The sequence below is a fragment of the Gadus chalcogrammus genome, chromosome 3 (genome assembly GCF_026213295.1).
Source record: "Gadus chalcogrammus isolate NIFS_2021 chromosome 3, NIFS_Gcha_1.0, whole genome shotgun sequence".
Classification (NCBI taxonomy): domain Eukaryota; kingdom Metazoa; phylum Chordata; class Actinopteri; order Gadiformes; family Gadidae; genus Gadus; species Gadus chalcogrammus.
The window spans coordinates 17774973-17794772 of record NC_079414.1 but is presented as its reverse complement, the minus strand read 5'-3'; the positions used below and the strand labels follow the sequence as shown (position 1 = coordinate 17794772).

At 47.2% G+C, this 19800-nt stretch overlaps 1 protein-coding gene across 1 annotated transcript; it reads right to left on the bottom strand.

The window, feature by feature from the left end:
• On the bottom strand, window positions 1–19369 carry fhip1aa (FHF complex subunit HOOK interacting protein 1Aa). Its single transcript, XM_056586372.1, has 13 exons — window positions 18969–19369; window positions 12657–12732; window positions 11326–11545; window positions 7976–8665; window positions 7104–7262; window positions 6935–7021; window positions 6251–6418; window positions 4942–5021; window positions 4266–4474; window positions 2455–3462; window positions 1957–2135; window positions 1122–1242; window positions 1–215 (listed from the first exon to the last, which is right to left on the bottom strand). Exons 3-13 carry the CDS (start codon window positions 11431–11433, stop codon window positions 22–24), a joined length of 3003 nt encoding a protein of 1000 aa, XP_056442347.1. The 5' UTR covers window positions 11434–11545; window positions 12657–12732; window positions 18969–19369; the 3' UTR covers window positions 1–21.
• Window positions 19370–19800: the final 431 nt, after the last annotated feature.

Genomic DNA, 19800 nt, shown 5'->3' with positions numbered 1-19800 from the left:
GGGGGGGGGGGGGGGCTGGTGTCACTCTTCCATAGGAATGTAAGAGAGGATGGAGTGCTCCTGGGCGATGGCCGCCAGCTCTTTCAGGAACTCTGTGAAGAGCACGGCAGCGAACACCTCCGTGTTGGCCAGCGAGACCACACCCTTGGGCTGCGGAGAGGCGTTGACCTTTGACCCCTCCGAGACGATGGCACCGGCTCCTCCCTTAGCTGAGTCTGAAACACACACACATGTTTTTTATTTCTCTCGCTGTCAAGTGAGTTTATTTCACACTAGATGCACCCGCACTTACTGGGTTGTAATCTTGTTTGTAGTCTGCGTATTTAGGATGTTCATTACTATTAATGATTATCATGAAAGAATCACTTTCAAACGTTTTTGACATGGAATCAACAAAGTGAAGGGAACACAGCTTGTGTATTCTGTTTAAAGAAGATCCAACGCTTAGTTTGAAGCCTTATATCTGTGTGTGTGTGTGTGTGTGTGTGTGTGTGTGTGTGTGTGTGTGTGTGTGTGTGTGTGTGTGTGTGTGTGTGTGTGTGTGTGTGTGTGTGTGTGTGTGTGTGTGTGTGTGTGTGTACGACAACTTGTACAACTGTGAAACTATTGGGAGAACTCCATCAGCAACATGTCTAAAACTTGAGTGATGTTCATCTGGTCCCTATGGTCAAGACATAACTCAGCTGCACTGAGAGAAATACTTTAAGGTCCAGGAGGGAACCCAACATTAATAATACTGCAGATCCTAATTAGCTCGGCACGGGATCAAAGCAAATAAAATGGAAGCTAATCAACAGCTCCTTCCCTTACCAGCAAACCAATTCCGATGGATTAGCATTAATCAATCAATATGTAATACATTGAACGATGAATGCCAATAATTAATACAGTCCAATTTGATTTGATTGTTGATGCTCCATCAAAGTCCCAACAATAGTTGGTTTACAACCACAGACTTAGAATGTTAGACATACAAGAGGTTTAAATACCTTTCTAATGCAATTCCTCAACCTAGGCTACATTTTACACAGCAGGTCATCTGATGAATGACAGACAGTGAGATAGACAGACGGACAAGGAAGGAGGCAGGGAGGCAGACAGACAGACAGATGTTTATATACCTGCTGCTCCGAGGGAGCTCTCCCTGGCCAGAAGCCAGTGTTGTGCAGCTGTGATCATCCCTGGGAAGTCCTTCCGGCTCTCCGTCAGATCCTCTATCTGGTTCTTGACGGAGGCGAGGACCTGGAAACACACACGTACACATACACACACACACAAGGACACAGAGATCAAGCACTACAAGTGTCAAGGTTTCCCAAACACTTTGCTGAAATTCTGACGTGTGCTTCAACGGCTTTAAGTGGCAATCTTGAAGATTTCCTTTTGGTTCTCTATGGCAACACATTTGTCAGTAGGTGACCATTTGTCCATGAGATACTGTGGCCCACCAACATCAAGCTTGCTAAGTTCATGATACTCCAAATACAAGGGCTTTCAACAGTGGGCCATAAGCTCAGTCACCATTGTGTTGCCCCATTTGGCGATAGATATGGACTTGACAGACATATCTTTACGTGCAAATCTTTGTGTACACATCTTTAAATAGTAATCGGCTAATAAATATTACCAGCGCCAACTTAAAAATAACTGTATAGTATACAATTTGATTGTGAGAATGAGATTTCATTTGGATTTCATGAACATGGTATTCGTTAGTGAAATCATTCCAGTTTTGTGTTTTAAGGAGAATTATTATCAAAATCATGATCACGACCTTTGCACAACTCAGTTTCATTTCCCGGTAATAAAGACACACACACACACACACACACACACACACACACACACACACACACACACACACACACACACACACACACACACACACACACACACACACACACACACACACACACACACACACACACACACACACACACACACGGCAGGTGTTACCTGGTAGAGGGAGCGCACGCTGGGCTGAAACACCATGTTGGTGTTGAGCAGGAAGGAGCGCAGCAGGGGCTGGGGGTAGGCGGCCAGCTGGGCCAGGATGCCCGTCAGCAGCAGGTTCACGTGCACAGAGTTCTCCAGCATGTTCTCCAGACGGGACAGCAGCACGCTGACAAACGGGCCTGCACAGAGGGGGAGACGCTTCAGGGTCACGCTGGGATTACACGGTTTTAACGATGTTATTTATAATGTTACAATGCTGAGGGCAATGGGACTTGTAGGGACCTGGGTTGGATTTCGATAGCGTTCCTATGCCGTGTCATTCCTAACTTTCCTGACTGGTTTTACTGTCCTTTTCATAAAGCCACAAAACGCCAATCAAATATTCAGAATTGGAATTTTGTTGAATTCAGAAAATGGCTTCATAAGGACTGCTAGAAGGCTCTGTTTGATGTCTCTTGTGTATCCCTCCTGTCTCTGTGTTTTACTTTGTGGCCTCACCTGTAAAAGGCACAGCGTGGCCTCGACCTCCGGGCCGGGGGTGCTTGGCGCCCAGCGGCGACTTCTCTGGCTCCGGGGTGTCTGCGGAGAAGGAGCTGTAGTCCACCTCCATGCCCTCCATCTCCTCCTCCTCCCCCTCCTCCAGGGTGGGGGCGGGACATGCGGCGGGCTCTCCGCCCCCGGACCCCACGCCCACCTCGGCGCTCAGGGTGCCGATGAGCTCCTGGTACTGGGTGAGCAGGTCGTCCACCCGGGGGCTCTCCGGGGTAGCGGCGCAGTCTCTCTCCCCGGGGGAGGGGGGCGCCGAGGCGGGTGCGGACGAATCTGCTCGGCTCGGCCCGTCCCCCGCCGACTCCGTGGCGTCCGACGGCAGAGCCGAGTCGCCCGGGGGGGACCTGAGGGCGGCGGGGTCGCCCCCCCCCCCGGCGGCGTCAGCGGTGGTCCTCTTGGCCACCAGGTCGTAGACCATCACGTCGTCCTGGAAGTCCGACTCCTCGACGTAGGACCCCCGCACCAACATGATGGCCGTCCGCCTCATCTCCTGGATGTGTTGGGGGGGCTCGGCGGCGGGGGGCCGGGGGAGGGCCTGGCCCCCCTCCGGCTCCGCCCCTCCGGCGCCCTGCGCGGGGCAGGCGTCGTAGCTGTCGTCCCACTCCAGCTCCTGCTGATTGGTCGACGCCGGCTCCGGGGGCGGGGCCAGCGTGGGGTGGCGATGCTGGGTGGACGACGACGATGACGACGCCGACGTGGACGGCGGCGGCGGGGGAGGGGGGTGCAGGGGCGGGGCCGCCGGGCCCAGGCGCGCCTCCCCCGGGGGCGGGTAGTCCTCGACGGGGGGGTCCCGGCCGTCGTAGGGCGCCGACCACACCTGGCAGGCGCGCATGCACTCGGAGATGCCCAGGCGCGCGTCGTACAGGTAGTGCAGGTAGCTGACGTCCAGGTGCACCTCCGAGCCGATCACGCACACGTCCGAGGAGCCGTCGTCCGACTGGGAGCCCCGCGCCCGCTCTGGGGGAGGAGGGCGACGACGTCAGATAAACACGGCCCAAATGACGATCGGTGGCGAGTACTACAGCGCTGGCGGGCGCCAGCCTCAGACGGCGCTCACACGGTGCAGAACTAATGAGGCTGACGAGCGGCGGCGGGGGGTAAACTTCCATAATGGTTTCTACCAGTGGGAGGTGTCGCAATTAGGTGGAGCGCTCCGACGCGTCCGCTTGTACGTTATCTGCCAATTACATTCAGATTAGACAAACAGCCAGAGGCCCTTCTCTCCCTCAGTGACTTCTTTGTACAGATGTTTCAGAAAACATTGTTTGCGATATTTTGCTATATATTGTCTTTTTTATCAGAGAAGCTCTTGAAAAGGCTTTGACAATGTTTTGATTGTTGATGTGTTCTCATTACAAGCACTTGAGGAATAGCAATTAACTATTAACACAGTGCACACTTTAACATCACTTTTTTGTTATCTATCCAAGGGTAGGGCCAGGAATCATGTTCAATGAGGTCTACAGGTCTGCTGCAGACAGGGGGGGGAGTTTGACCCAGTACCGGTTGGATAGGAGTTGAATACCCTACCGACCTAACTATCCTATCCTGGCCCTATCCCGCATCACAGTGCTGCCAAGTTTCCCCATTGGCCCCCCCTAGTGGCTTGAACGGGAGAGGGGAAAAATGTGCGTTATTCCTGAGAGACCTTCTAGTTTCGGAATAATAGCTGCAGTAGAAGAAGTGACCGAGTGCAGCTTTAAGTGTATGTATTAATTCTATCCTTCCAAAGTCTTTCACGCTAAGACACACACACACACCTGTGGCGCCGCCATGGTTCCCGGGGCCCGCGGCGTGGCCCCGGGTCCACACGATGGAGTCCAGCTGTCGGAGCGGCGGGGGGGCGTGCTCCGGGGTGCAGCACGACGGCGTCAGCGCCAGCATCTTGGCCGCCGACACGGAGTAGCAGTCCCTCTCCCGCACCACACACCTCTGACTCAACATCATGTGGTTACAGGGGATCAGGTACCTGGGGGGGGGGGGGGGGAGAGGGGGGGGAGGGAGGGAGAGAAGAGAGAGGGGGGGAGGGAGAGAGAGAGGGGGAGGAGGGAGAGAGAGAAAGAAAGAATAATCTCTCTTATTTAATGAGAGAGAGAGAGAGAGAGAGAGAGAGAGAGAGAGAGAGAGAGAGAGAGAGAGAGAGAGAGAGAGAGAGAGAGAGAGAGAGAGAGAGAGAGAGAGAGAGAGAGAGAGAGAGAGAGAGAGAGGAAATAAATAGAGAGAGGGGGTAAGAAGTATAAAGAGAGAGAGGGATGTGAGAGGCGAGGAGGAGGAGGAGGAGGAGAGGGAGAGGCAGACTGTCAGGGGAAGCCAGGCGGGGACACAAGGCGACTGCAGGGGGTGGAGGACACTCATCACAGAGTAAACCAATTAGATGTGTGGCAGATGTCTGTGTGTGTGTGCGTGCGTGTGTGTATGCGCGCGTGCCTCCCGTACCTCAGGATGAGCTGCAGCATCACATCTTCACAGTACAAGCCGATGAGTGTGCGGAACAGAGCCAGAGATACCGTTCCCAGCTGAGAGGAGAGGGGAGAGAGGAGATAGGAGAGGGAGAGGGAGAGAGGCGTTTCAAACAGAGAATAATCATTAAATAAGAGCAACAGACGGAACTCTTCATTATGAACACTTGAGATAACAGTCTTTTTGTTTGAGGCACAGTCGAGGAGTTCCAATGGGAGACGGGGACTTGTAGGATAATTACATCCCTTTGCAATGAAGGAACATAGGTCGATTCCACTGCCTTCGTAAGTGAAGCAGTGTTGTGCTTGGGTTGGCACAGGGATTCACTTCTGAAATACCCTCGTTACCAACGGAATGGTTAATGATGCGTATTCAATTATAAAAAATCTTAAAAGGTTGATTATTCCTCCGCCAACATCAGGTTCATTGCAGGTTTTACAAAGACGAAAAGAAACAAGATTAGGAGAATGAATACATTCTGAAAATGAGGGTGGAAGAATGTTTGATCATTTTATGGTTTGTTTTAGCCTGTGGTGGTTATACAGGGAGGAACGGGAAAAGGCAAACAGGCTTTCTAGTACACAACAGGCTGCGTGTGTATCAAAGCTTACTCCTCGTTCACAAACCATGGAACAAACAGCTTTTGGCTTTCCAGTGTTCCAGCAACTGATATATTATTTACAGTTCTTGAATATGATATCTGACGATACCTTATGTGAACTTTCTTTAATAACACATTTCACTACTAAACACACACACACACACACACAAACACACAAAATTCCTATGACTTTTCATCACTGATCACTTTGCATGGCGAATAGCGTACATATGCACTGCGACTGCTTATCACCATGGCAACATTCTGCATGTCTCTGTGCTGGAATGATTAAATATTAATATAGGATCCAATGCCTTAGGGTGGGTGAGTCCACTACATTTCTTCTCTCATGTTGAAGGAAGTTTCTGTTGTTTACTCCGTGTGTGCTTGTGTGCGCAAGAGCGCGTGTGTGAGCAAATATGTATATGCATACATAATTAGGTAATGGTATTGTATAGGTATTGAATGAGCATGTGTGCACACATAGATATTGAGCGAGGTACTGAGTGAATATGCATGTATGTTTGTGCACACATAGTTAAGAGAGTGACAGTGTGCGCATGCATGACTAAAGACACGTGCATGGTGCTACGCAGAACAGGATGTTGTTGATGCCGCTTAAGTGAGTGACTGAGTGAGTAAGTGGGTGAATGAGTCAGTGACTGAGTGCAGGGCGTGGGGTACCTGGTAGGGGGTGTTGATGCGGCTGACCAGCGTGTCCAGGATGTGCACGTTGTCGTGACGATGCAGCAGGATGAAGGTCAGCAGGGTCTGCAGCAGAGCCGGCTCCGACACGGACCTGATGAAGAGCTCCAGGTAGGCGGTGGTGGTCATCACCTCCTCCAGGGTCAGCTGGAGAGAGAGAAAGAGAAAGAGAAAGAGAGAGAGAGAGAGAGAGAGAGAGAGAGAGAGAGAGAGAGAGAGAGAGAGAGAGAGAGAGAGTCAATACACCACACATACAGTACACTCATAGCTAACAACAGGAGGAGTACAATCTGTTCATGGACGTGTTTGTCTCTGTTTCCTGCCTTCCTTAGCATATCTTTTATCGTCCATATTATCCATGTGGATATTTTATTTCATTTTATAATCTTGTTTATGTTGCGTGTGTATGCTGTGTGTGACGTGTTCAAGCAACTGTGAATTTCCCCCTGGGGATCAATAAATAGTCATCTATCTTATACATCACACATAGAAGACCATAAGGATGATGCGCTCATATTATTTTTGATTAACAAAGGACATAAAGCATACAAAGCGTCTAAATGAGTCAATACTAGAGTTGAATGAATAATAAATTGTTAATCGTGTTTATATTACAAAATAGAACCAAAAGGATGTTTATTGAGTAGGTTGGTGACCTCGGACCTTATGAAGAGCGGGTGCCAGGACTGGCACCAGGAAGCCATTGTAGATGTATCCCAGCAGCTGGTCTCTGATGTCAGCATGGGCCACCTAGCGGGAGACACACAGGCTCACATCAATGGGTCTGTGTGTGTGTGTCGTGCCTGCGTGCGTGCGTGCGTTTGCTAAGCACCTGTACGACAGCGTTGCAGAACTCAAGTGAGTTGAGGAACTGCACGAGGGGGGGCATGCGCGCCCAGTCGTCTCCATGGAGACAGTGCCACTCCTCGTTGGGCACCTCCAGCTTGGTGGGCAGGGAGGAGTAGAGGCCGCTCAGCCCCGTGGCCAGCACCTATGGGTGGGGCCACAGGGAAATGATCAGTTTCGAGTTTCAAGGAGAGGGAAATGATTACAGGTGAGTGGTGACGCAATGGATTCATTTTAAGGTGTCACAGGATAGCACGGGGTCTAGGGTACTAAGGTGCTCGGTTCCCGGTCACACTGTACCGGGGTTCAATCTCCAGCTTCAGACACACCTGGAGGCGTCGGCAGCAAGGTGCCTTACCTCTACCTGCTCCTTAATGCATCCGAGTTCACCATGTAGCCCTTTGACCACTTTTAAAAACAGGACCGAAGACTTTTATGCTCGCATTAGCTTTCTGCTAAATCTTAAATACATTGCACTTTCATTTTTTACTTTGTTTTCTCTACCGCGTCCATTTTCTTTTATTTCATTTTATTGTATGTTTGCTTTAGCTTTCTTCTGATCAATCTTAAATACATTGCACTTTCTACAATGCATTTTTTAAACTTTGTTTTCTTTTACTTATCTATTTTATTGTTTTATTTTATGGCAATGTTTCTATGTGAAGCACTTTGAGTCTGCCTGGTGTATGAAAAGTGCGATATAAAGAAAGTCGCCTTGCCTTGTATAAAAAAAACAACAACTGCTAAACAAAAAAAACACAACGAAAAAAACAAAACTCGATGACTAAGTAGGTAGAACCACAGGAAGCGGAGAAGACCCCGGCGCGTCCCCCCCCCCCTCCCAGCATCGGGCCTCACCGGACAGAAGTAGGTGTTCTGGGCGATGTGCTCGGCCACGCGCTGGTTCTCCGCCGACAGGGCCATGATGAGCAGCAGGGCGTCGCGGGCCTGCTGCCCCACGCCGCCCTCCCGGTGCAGGAAGGGGATGAGCAGGGAGAAGATGAGGAAGTTGGCGGCGCCCTGGTCCTCGCTGGTGTGGAAGAAGAGCTCGAGCACCGAGGGGTCCTTGGCCAGCACGCAGCACAGCTGGTGCAGCAGCAGCACCAGCTGGCCCTCCACGCCCGGCGCCTCTGCGTCCGCGCACGCCGACAGCAGCATCATGAGCGGCCGCAGCACCGGCTTGTGGTGGAGCACGGGCTGGCGCGCCTGCCCCACCAGCGCCTCGTACATCTTCAGCTGCTCCAGCTTCATGTCGTCCGAGAACTCCCGCCGCAGGCTCCACACGAACAGCCGCTCCATCACGTTCTCCATCACCACGAACTCCAGGATGGGGCCCATGGCGCCCTCGCGCCCGCTGTCCTCCTCCATCAGTAGGAAGAGCATGTGCTCCACGTAGTTCTGCACCGCACTCGCCTCGTCCACGCTGGGCACCGGGCCGAAGCGGATGCCGCCGCCGCCGCCGCCGCCCACGCTCAGGCTGATGCTCGCCAGCAAGGGTAAGCCGCCGCCGCTACGGAGAGGGTCATGCTTCTCCAGGATCTTCACCACCTAGAGGGGGGGGGGGGGGGGGGGGGGGGTTGTTACGGCATTGCTTTGTCAACAGGCAAAGTGTTAAAAATAAGCCTGCTGGCAAGTGTGCCACCGGGGGAATAGAGCTTCAGCTCCAGTGCCAGGGTTAAAAGGTAGAGAAGCAGTGCTTTGTACCGTGATCAGACAGTAAGTAGACAGTAGTGGATACAGTAGAAGTCACAGTAATTGGACGATAGAAAGAGCCATTCCAGAGTTTAGAAATAGTAGCAGCTGTGCTCATTAGCATTTTAACGTTGAGAGTAGTAGACTGGGGAGGAGCGATCTGGTGGTGAAGGTGTTTGCCTCTTAGCCGAAAGGTGTTGGGGTTCGAACAATGTCCGCTAGTCGACCTGCTTATTAATGACGTGTATCTCAAATAAAAACACTGCAATTTCGTTGACATGATCGGATCTGCTAAAGGCATAAATAGGAGTGCCAAACATAAATTATATAAAGCATATCACATGGAAAATAATTCAAAGGAAAAGTGGACTGTGAATGATGACTTCCAAGCTTACAGGCTATACATTTTTCATTCACATCATTAATAATGCAGCGTTGTAGACCACTATCACTAATGCTAGCCTAGCTGTATCTTCTGCGGGGAAAACACATGCTTTGGACTCAGCACATGCTACATTTGCCACGGTGCGGGCCCCCACTTTACGTGCGGTAACAAGTCAGCATGTTCTTTTAATAGAAACCTCCGTCAGCTCTTTGAGCTGTGCTGCTTGCTATGGCCCCCCCTGTGGGAGCGCATACCTCCTCCACCTCCTACACCTCCTTCTCCACCGGCGTCGGCCCCGGGCCGACGCCGATGCTCAATGACAACAGCCCAGTTGACCATGAGAGAAATATCTAGGTTCCACAATCGCTTTACTTGGATTGCATCTAAAACCAAACGTTCAAAGTTGACATGAAGGGCGCAAGGCGCAAGTCGTCTGAGCTAAGCAAACGACTCGACGACGCTTCTGTTGCCTGCACTGGGGTAAACATGACCTATTGGTCGTCACTGAATACATTCAGTTCCACCATCTCGCTAGTGTTGAGAGCCAAGCTGGAGGCAAGATGGCCGCTATAGGTGAATAAGGTCCACGGAGGTGGGGAACACGACCAGACTGGGTTCATCTGTGCTCTGTGTGCGCGCCGTGAAGCACCGCTTTGTGGTGGCTGTGTGTTGCGTCGTTTTCCCTCCCTTGTGTGTGGGTAGCCAGAGAGACAACAACAATGGCCCCTAGTGTCCCTGGGCTTCTGCCGCTGCCATGGCGACGGGGGGGGGTTATCAACAGAGGCAGGCCGTGCATGGGTGACGGTAGCAGAACAGGTGAATCATGTGTACACTGCCGTCACGACAGAGGAGCAAGGACACCGTGGGTGGACAGGCAGAGGGAGTGATTGTAATCGGAGAAGAGCACACATTAGCCGTGCCACAGGACTGCGTTCGTCCAATGGCAGAGATCTACATTATCAACAGCGGTGTGCTTTTGTTGGATGCCATCTTGTATCTGTTTCGAGGGGTATTGATTTTACAAGAAAGTGGCAAACATTTTGAGCTTTGATTACCCAGAGAGGTTGTAGCCAGAATGATCGGAGTGTGGGTGTGTCTAATGCTGCACTCAGGAATCCAAATGTGTGTGAATACTGCATAGAATGGGCTCAGGCTTACCGCATGAGGCAACCATATCTCAAGGTTGTTCGGTTACTTCACTTGCTCTAATCATGGTAATGATTAGCTAAACCATGTAGGAGACTGAAGCACTGCTACATTATGCTGTAGGTTTTGCATTGAAAGCTCATTGTTTACTGTCAAAGAAATAGGCAGTGGGATGTCATTTTAAGTTAAACTATTAATCAAATAGAAAAGTTGCTTAGTGCTTACAATTCAGAATAAAGGCTTACTTTAAGACACAGCAATTTCTAATGACTTAAACCTGCACTACCTAACCCTTTATCTGTCACCCTCACTCCTATCTAAATTACCTCAACTGAGAAAGAGAAGAAAATCAGGAATCCACCCAGGGTTCAATCAATTCTGGAATTACCCTCTCCAAATCAATTTGGTCTGAAGGAAAGAAGAAGAAAAAAATCTAATTTGGAACCAAAGTCATGGCTGCAGTGAAACCAGGTTCTCAGGTTTAAATACAGCATCGCCAGTCCCTCTATTTTCCACTGAAGGCAACAGGGGTGACGAACTCACACTGAGAGACTTATAGAGCCAAGAATCCAAGATGGCAGAAAACACATTTCCAGTGCTTGGTGTTTGGCCAAAGGGGGCCACTCCAAGTTACTGTATCCATCGCCTTGGCAAAGAGTGGAAGTGTTTTTGGAAAGTGGTCTCTATGATCTCCAAGCATGAGTCATATGAAGGCACTTTCTAATAATAAAAAGGGTCAACACTGTCTGGCTGGTTCACATGGCACTTTTCTAACCAGCTAGCTATAAACTTCACCTCCAACCTTTTATAACCTTTATCTCAATGCACAATTGCCTCTCATGCACACACTGTACATGCACACCGAGTCCTGCAAGGCAACCACCAACAGGTTGTTAGCATAGCAAAGGGAGGCTCAAGCCCGACTTGAACCAGAACCAGCCCACCGTAGACCTGACAGGAGAGAGGTTGTCCGAAGGCGTCTCACCTGAGTCCAGTGGTTTTTGAACACGATCATGCAGGTCTCTGGGTCCACGCCTTTGAGGACCAGAGGCTGCCCATCTCTGTTTCCGTTGGCAACCATGGAGGCCATCATGGCGCCCTGGTCATGGTCTGGGCTAAAGCATGGGCCGGCGCTAGGGTTCCGGGGGTCACACAGGCCTCAGTTGTGGCTGGCTACGGACGCCGCTACTCCAACAGCAGTATACCTAAAATAGAGAGATGCAAACAGGAAACGGCTGCGGCTTAATAAAGCTTTAAATACTGACTAGGATGTTACATTATCTGACCATAGTATTTCGTCATTGCATTTTTATAATAGCAATAGACACATTTCCTACACATCTCTCTCTCTCCCTCCCTTCACAGTAGCCATGACAGGGGAGCAAGAACAACAACAATAACTGGGCGAGCGTAGTCCCATGACTCAATTAGAGAGAGCGAGAGACCGAGAGAGCGAGAGACCGAGAGAGCGAGAGAGAAAAATTCTTGTAGGGCCTCTCACTAACTCGGATCTCTCACGGCTTTGCAGAGGTCACCTGACAGCATTCCAGAATGTTTCTGGTGCATTTTTGGAATGCTGAGTCTGACTGCAACAATGTCAACAAGCTTGCAGCATGCATCTGACATCATGACAAAGACCTTGCATGATATCAGATGTGCGCAAAATGCAGAACACTGGACGAGCAGAGCAGAGTAAAAGTGGACGATACAGAGCCGTGGGGTTTAAGCAACCGATGTAACTGCATGGGAGACGGGTTCCTATGTTTGTCGTACGTCCCATTGATCCTACAAATAGGTATGTCTATGGATAGCATTATGGTATCCTCAAATAGGCAGGAGATGGAAACAATTCAAAAAAGTATGAGGTTTATTACTAAATACTAAATTACTAAATCTTTTGGTTTCATTGGTTGAACTGTTGTGATTTTGTAAAGAAGGAATAAAGATGGCATTCCTATATTATATTATTCCTGTTACATAATTATTGCTGTAAGTGAGTCATAACTAGAACTCAAACTGAACCCAATTCACATCATTTATTTCAGACGCAATGCTCAACCAATAAGCTGGCCAGTCCCTCAGTTTTCCCCCAAAATCGACCTTTAAACCAATCCAAGCTCACTCCTCCTCTTTATTTGAATACATTCTGGCTAATAGTAACCACTGATTCCTCACAAAAAATATCAATAAAAGTCACGGCCTCAGATTTCTACACCCTGACCATCTGCTTTCAGTTAAATTGACTCGAGCATTATTCACTCAGGAATGCAAGCTAGCGTGGCGGTTGGCCAGAATACGTGCATGTGTAACCCTTACCTCCACCGAAGCACGGCATCTTGAAGAGTCTTGGAGGGGTTGAATTTCTAATGGGACAGAGTGGTCATCCGCGGTCCTATTGAGCAAAAGAGAGAGAGGTAGAGACAGCGAGAAGCATACAGATATGAAGTTATTTCTCAGTTTTGGAGCCCACTGTCAGCCACCTTCAGGAAGTATGTGAGTAAGATGCTCAGAGTGTGAATAATCCGGAGGGTGAGAAGAGGCTAGCGAGAGAGAGTGGGAGACTGAGGGAGGAGAGAGAGAAAGTGGGAGACTGAGGGCTGAGAGAGAGAGAGAGAGAGACAACAGAGAGTCTGAGGGAGGAGAGACAATAAGCGATAGGAGACCAAAAGAGGAGTGCATCTGTGTGTGTGTGTACGTGTGTGCGTGTGTGTGTGTGTGTGTGACAATATGACAGTAAAAATTATGCGTTGAAAACATTCCCGTCAACAAGAAGCTTTGAACCATTTCTAAAATACAATGAAAACAATGGGTTTCTTCCCCCTTGTCGTGAGGGCCCTGTATCCCAAAATACTGAACCACAAATGTCTGACATTACTTAAAATTCATTACTTTAATGATATTTTACATTAACTTTTTGTCAATGTTGAGTGTCTTATACAAGTACAATATAAAAGGCAACCCTAATAAATTGTTACTCAACTTTAATTTCATCAAAACACGTCTGTTAACATGGCTATCAGTTCCACATCCCCTCAATCACCCACCCCCTGTTCGTCTGTAGCCGGAAATGACCACAGCCAGTCTCTGGAGGATGGCTGTGGCGACTGTCTTTCCGGGTTAGTTTGTTAAGGCAGGCTGTTGGATAAGCCCAGCGCAGGAAGTGATTAGCCTTAATCACAGGACAATACCCTGTGACTTTCTCAAAACGTAGAAGAGGAGGTTTTTACTTTTTAGGAGGTTTTAGAAGACTGATATTTCAAATAAAAATGTCTCAATAATTCATTTTTCTCCAGTGAAGCGCAAAAAATTGCAGTTGTCCTTTGCCACAAATGGATGTTTATAACTTATCAGCCTTACAGGAAAACATGGAGTGTGTGTGTGTGTGTGTGTGTGTGTGTGTGTGTGTGTGTGTGTGTGTGTGTGTGTGTGTGTGTGTGTGTGTGTGTGTGTGTGTGTGTGTGTGTGTGTGTGTGTGTGTGTGTGTGTGTGTGTGTGTAAATAGCGTTACAGTATTTAGTTATTATGCAGACTTCAAACGGGTTGTTCATGTCTCTGAAGACCAAGAACCAAACCTAGAACATAAACAAGACAGAACCGGCCCCAACGCTGGTATTCAAGAAAGTGTGATTAGTGGGCCTAGATAACAATAACATTTATTTCCTTGAATACAGATGACACTTTTTTAAAGTTTCTTGATTAAAATACACACATGAACAAATTGATTTCATGAACACAAATGTTTGATAATTATTCTATGACCATCAATCAACCATAGCAGAAGGGAAGACATGCTTTGCCAGAGCAATACAGCATGTGAGAGAGAATCAGGTGTACCGATATGGATTCCTGATTGATCACTATATTCACTTCCCAGCGTTAGACTAGGCATTAATACCAGTATAAGAGGATCAATCCATATTAACAGCATTACATTACCCAGTCCTTGTATACAAGGGAACAGGACACACGGTGGCTGTAATGCCTGTTAGTAGCACCGTGGTATGGATTCTCCACAGTGGCTTATGTGCGTCTAGCTGGCTTCTGGTGTACGTTCTACAAGTGGCTGGGCCAAGCTAAGCTCTCCCCTCCACCACCACCAGATTACAGCAGCAGAGCATTTTGGATCATCAGTCTTTGCGGGGTATTATGGAAGAGAGCCTTGATTTCAAGAAGCGGGTTTTCCTTAGACTAAAGCGGATGTTTGTAAAAAATAAGCAGAATATAGTTTATTTGCATTTATGACATTTTTTCTTCTTCCCATGAGGTAGATTGTTTACGGTGAAAAAATTCCCCTTTCTTTGGCCCAAGGGGTATTTAAATCTGTTGTTCGAACGATAAAGGATGCGGTGATACTTTGTTATCGAAGCCAATTCATGATCCACCCGTTAGGTGTGGTCCCAGTGCTCCGTCACGCAATCCGACACAATGAAGAAGAGCACAGCGCGGTCTGGGTTTTTGTTGTCTTATCTTCCTTTCTGTTCGAAGCCTGTGAATCTGGTTTCCACAGGCCCTCCCGAGGTTCGGCGTTAAGAGGGTTTGCTCTCCATGCAAACAAGTTCGAGCCCTGCCCTGGGGCCACACCCTCTCCGGCGCTGGGCTGCTGAAAGTCACATTGGAGTGCCAAGTCAGCGGGCCTTGTTGCTGCGCATGCAGAGAACATGCCTCGGCGCCGCAGGGGTTCCTCATCATTTATTGATACAGCGAATGAGTGTCTCACATTCCAGGCCTTTACTGCTGAGCAGAACGATCACACAAGTGGTAGATAACGTGTTCATACAAAGCTAACCTGTCGATTATTTTACCAGTTTGATTATTCCGGCGTAGAGGTAAAAGAGGTTGAAGTTGTTTTTTTTTAAATCACACATATCACAAAATAGGAAACACATAATTGAACTAACTCAGAGATATGGAGGTTAGGAGGAAAAATACAAGCCTGTGATGGATGAAACAACTTTCTTAATATTTCTATCAAGGTGAGAGAATTCAGTTGCCAACGGTTGGCTATGGCAACCGAGCGACAGTGCAACTACAGTGTCAACAGCCGCTGATAACCTTACAGTTACAGGTGAAGCGGCTGAAAGGGCTAGGTAATGGCTATAAATAGCCCAAACATGCCTGCCCAACCAACAGAGAGCTCGGGAGAGTAGGACATCCATTCATAGTCTTATGGCCTTGTGCATTCGCTGAGAAGGCTTTGATCAATTGATCAGTGACAAATTAATCTACTGTTCTGACTAAAGGGTAGGATACTCAGCCCTTCCCTGATAACTTCCTCCATTGAACCCGCCATAAAAAAATTATACAACTACTTTTATTTTCTATGCTGCTTAAATAGAGCAGCAACAACAGCAACAACATCACCAACAGTAGCAGCCATTGGGGGCTGACTAAAAGGGCTGTGCAGGTGTTAACAAACAGCCAATCAGTCAAGACTTGGGGGGTTACATAAGCAGGAGTGTAGCACGGTGCTTATTGAAGAGTGGATTAAGTTAAAATAGGTTGTGCTGGGGATTGTCCAACACCTGCAGGACTCCATATAGAGACAGAATCCTGAAGTTCCGGTCTTTATGTTATGTTTGGCCATGTTGGTCAAGTCTTCCTAATAAAGTAAATTGATCTCAATGAGCATACCCTGAATAAATAAAAGGTAAAAAATAAAATATGGCAAAGGCTTCCCCTTCACTGTTTGATTCAGCGATCAGAAAGGAGAGATGAGGTTCACTAACAAGTTCAAACAGACACGGCTTAGCCTACTTATTGTACCTGGGAGGCACGGCGAGGAGAAGGTCAAAAAAAAAGAAAGAAAGAAAAACAGAAAGGAAGAAGAAAAAAAGAAAGAAAGAGCAAGGCCTATCTGTCGAGAGGAGATGACGAGAGAAGTGATGCCACCACCAGAAACCATGTGGGATCGTGTGCCAGATTGAAAAAGATCAAAACATGAATAAATTGGGGTCTTCAGAGGATTGGAGGGGGGCTGGAGTGTAGTCGTGTCTGCTGTGGTCTGATAAGATGGGGGTCTGATACCCACGAGAGAGACACAGAGACTACACATGTGAGGGAGTGAACAAGACAACTGTACCCCAGAGCGTGTTTGTGTCTTCCTTCCTGTCAGTGATACTGGCACAGGGAGATCTGATCTTGTTTACCTCTAGGCTTCAGTTTATATTCCATCTTTCTCTCCCTATTGTGTGTGTGTCTATAACTCTGTGTTGAAAACCTGCATCGTGTTAGTACTTTAGATGTGTTTGTAGAAGGCAGGAAAATATTTTCTGTGTGCTGTACATTCAAATGAAGCAGTCACATTCACTTTTAATTTATATACAATCACATAATTAAATACTCTTATTGGTTAAACTGGTGTCCGCCTAGGTATGGACTCTTCATGTTCTTACTGCTACTGCTTACGTACCTTACCGCCCCCTCCCCCCCCCCCATGTTTAACAATACAGGATGACAAGTCAATCCCTAAACGTCTTAGAACAACATGGATCAATCCACATCACAGAGCTACAAAATAGAGGACGACGACATGATCCACCAACCTCTCAGAACCAGAAGATGTAGATGATGAATCGGTCCATGCCCATTTTTTAACTAGTAGACGAGTGGATCAATCAACATCTCAGAACTGCAACATATCGAGGGCGATAAGTCGATCAATCCAATCTCATAAGCACAACCTATAGCAATCCACATGTGGGCCACACTCACAGAATCACTATGGAACTAATTAATTAAAGAAGAATCTGCTGCATTTTTAATAGGGTCATTCGTAAGGAACACATTTTCAACTGCTGTTCAAAAGACACTCTTACAACACAAGTGGAGGCTGTTTTTCCCAGTAATAAGAGTCGATGCAAAAGAGATGCAAATCAACATGCTCTGGGCTGTTTGAATACAGCAAAGAGTTTCTGTTGATGTCAATCTATTCAACACAAATAGATCAAGCTCTGATACAACTTAACCACTTGGATACATCAGCAGCAGTGGACAAGTGCAAAGTCAAACGTTAAGACATCCAGAACGACAAATGGCCAACAAAAACAAATAGGACACCCAGCATGAACTCCCTGAAACCCATACAGGGATACAGGTGCGTGTGACGGCTGACAGCAGGCGACAGCCAGCGTCTCAGCTGGATGACCGTTCCCATGGTAAAGCTGCAGGTAATCCCAGACACGGGACTGTGCTGAGCTGGGCTAAACCCATTGTGAGTAAGGAAACAAAAAAAAAAAGAAAAGACGAAATACTGGTTTCTCAAGAATCTGTTTCACCTAGTGCTCGCTGCTTTGCTGATCATGACTCTTGCACAGTCAAATATAAATGTTTAGCTCGCTTTGTAAGGACCAAATGCAGAAATATCCAAGCAGTTGTACGTATAGCGTGCCAGGCCTGCTATACACGGAACATTAGGTGAGGTGGTGCGTTGGTCTTACCCAATAAAGTCTGCCACTAAGCCTTATTTAACAAGATTCCCCTGCACTTGACTCATTCAGAGTCATCTTTCTGTTGACTAATTAAGGACAAGTCTGTTAATGCCCATTCTGCCATAGATAATGCAATGGCTGTTGCATGTGTTATTGTATTTAAGCCTGTTCTGCAATAACCTCAGTCGGCCACCGACAAAGTTTAGCTGGTATGGTAACAAGCAATAATAACTATGGTTGGCATCTGCTACATCTTATAGAATATTTGAACTAGCTTCAAACAGCATATCACATCAAGTGATATAGTTGGTATGACAAGCAAACAGAGTAGGCCTAGTCACCCATCCTCCACCAAACAACTTCGGGGATCACAAGTCCCAAGTAAATTCCTGAGCCTCTCAGCAAATTCAGGGAGTTGGCCTACCGTGGACATTACAATCAGTTTGAATTACATATTCATAAAAGCAGTTATGAAACAAATCAAGACACAGAAACCCATAATTACGAGGTACATGTTCTATGCATCCACATTCGATGATAGACAGCATAACTTACTTAATTTCCCTTTCCTTGCCAACATATGTGCAGCATACAACATTGATTTAGTCAAGAATGTGTGCCCTTGTCAAGGAATACCTACGAGGAAGTGACACACACACCCAAAATCTGGTAAATAAAAGATGCCAAAGAATGAAACTTTGATGAGCATATTCAGACACCCAATGCTCAGACATATATTTGGTGGCATGCAACATTGTTACTGGATATTCGCGGGCTAAACCTAGATTTTTATTATGGTTCTCTTTGAAATCGAGACGGAAATCAATCAGGTAAAAACGTGCTGCTTCTCGTAGAATACATGCTACTATTGGGGCAACACGTGGAACCCAGCGGAAACATAAACGTCACGTGACCCACCATATATTACCTACACAACGTCAGAAGAACCAACACTTCTTTAACTCTACATGAAGTCGTGTGTAAAAGTATATAACAGTTAACGGGGATTTAGCTGTTGTGGTCTTACAACGCCGCTGACAACTCCCACTGTTGACCATGTCAATCACTCTAGTCATGCGAAATAAATTGTTCAACAACACTCATGTTTATTTTTTCCAAAGACATGTTTTACGTCATGGAAGTAAACAAATAACCAATTTATGAACAATGTCTGCTTCTTTCTCGATTTAAGTTGTCTTACCGTCGAACGTGTCCTCTGAAAGGACGCAATCTCTCCACTACTGACGGAGGCAGACAGGCTGAGCGCACTACAGCTGAGCAACGTCGACCCGGTTCAACGCCTTCCCGAACTGCAACCGCCGAATAAATGTCGGGAATGTTTTGTTTTGAATAGCATATAGCGGAGAATCACGTTACACTGAACCGCTATTTCTGAGCGTTTGAAAACCTAGACGTCCGCGAACATATAGGTAACTCCAACTATAATCCCCTCCTAAACGCTCCACCCCTAGACATGCAATCTGATGACTGCATTCAAAAGCTACAGTTTACTGACTGTTTTAATTTCATTTAATCGTAATAAGGCCTGCTATTAGGCATATTTGCCCAATTAGTACAACAATGATTTATGTGAGGCGTTTACATCCGATTTCCCCGGCAAATGTTAGCATCTAGCCTTTTCCGTTTGGTGACAATGTAACCGAAGTTTTCGAAATTCAAATGTGTTTTAATATTCAGTGAGAGGCGGGCAACTTTACCACATTAATATAACATATTTGCTAACAAAATAATTATTACTTGCCTATAGATGTTGAATACCTATCATATAGTGACATCTAGTGGAACTTGGGGTAAATGCAGTTAAAAAAATAATAAAGAATCGAAAAAATAGGTGCCCACCTGACCATGAACACAGTGATGTGGAACGACAGTTTTGCAATATGCTACCCAGAGGAAAATAATAGATTACGTTAACTAACAAAGTGAACGTGTAGAGAGAGATATTAAAAGATACGAGAGGAGAGATGGAGAGAGATATAGAGGTATATATGTATATATATATATATAGAGAG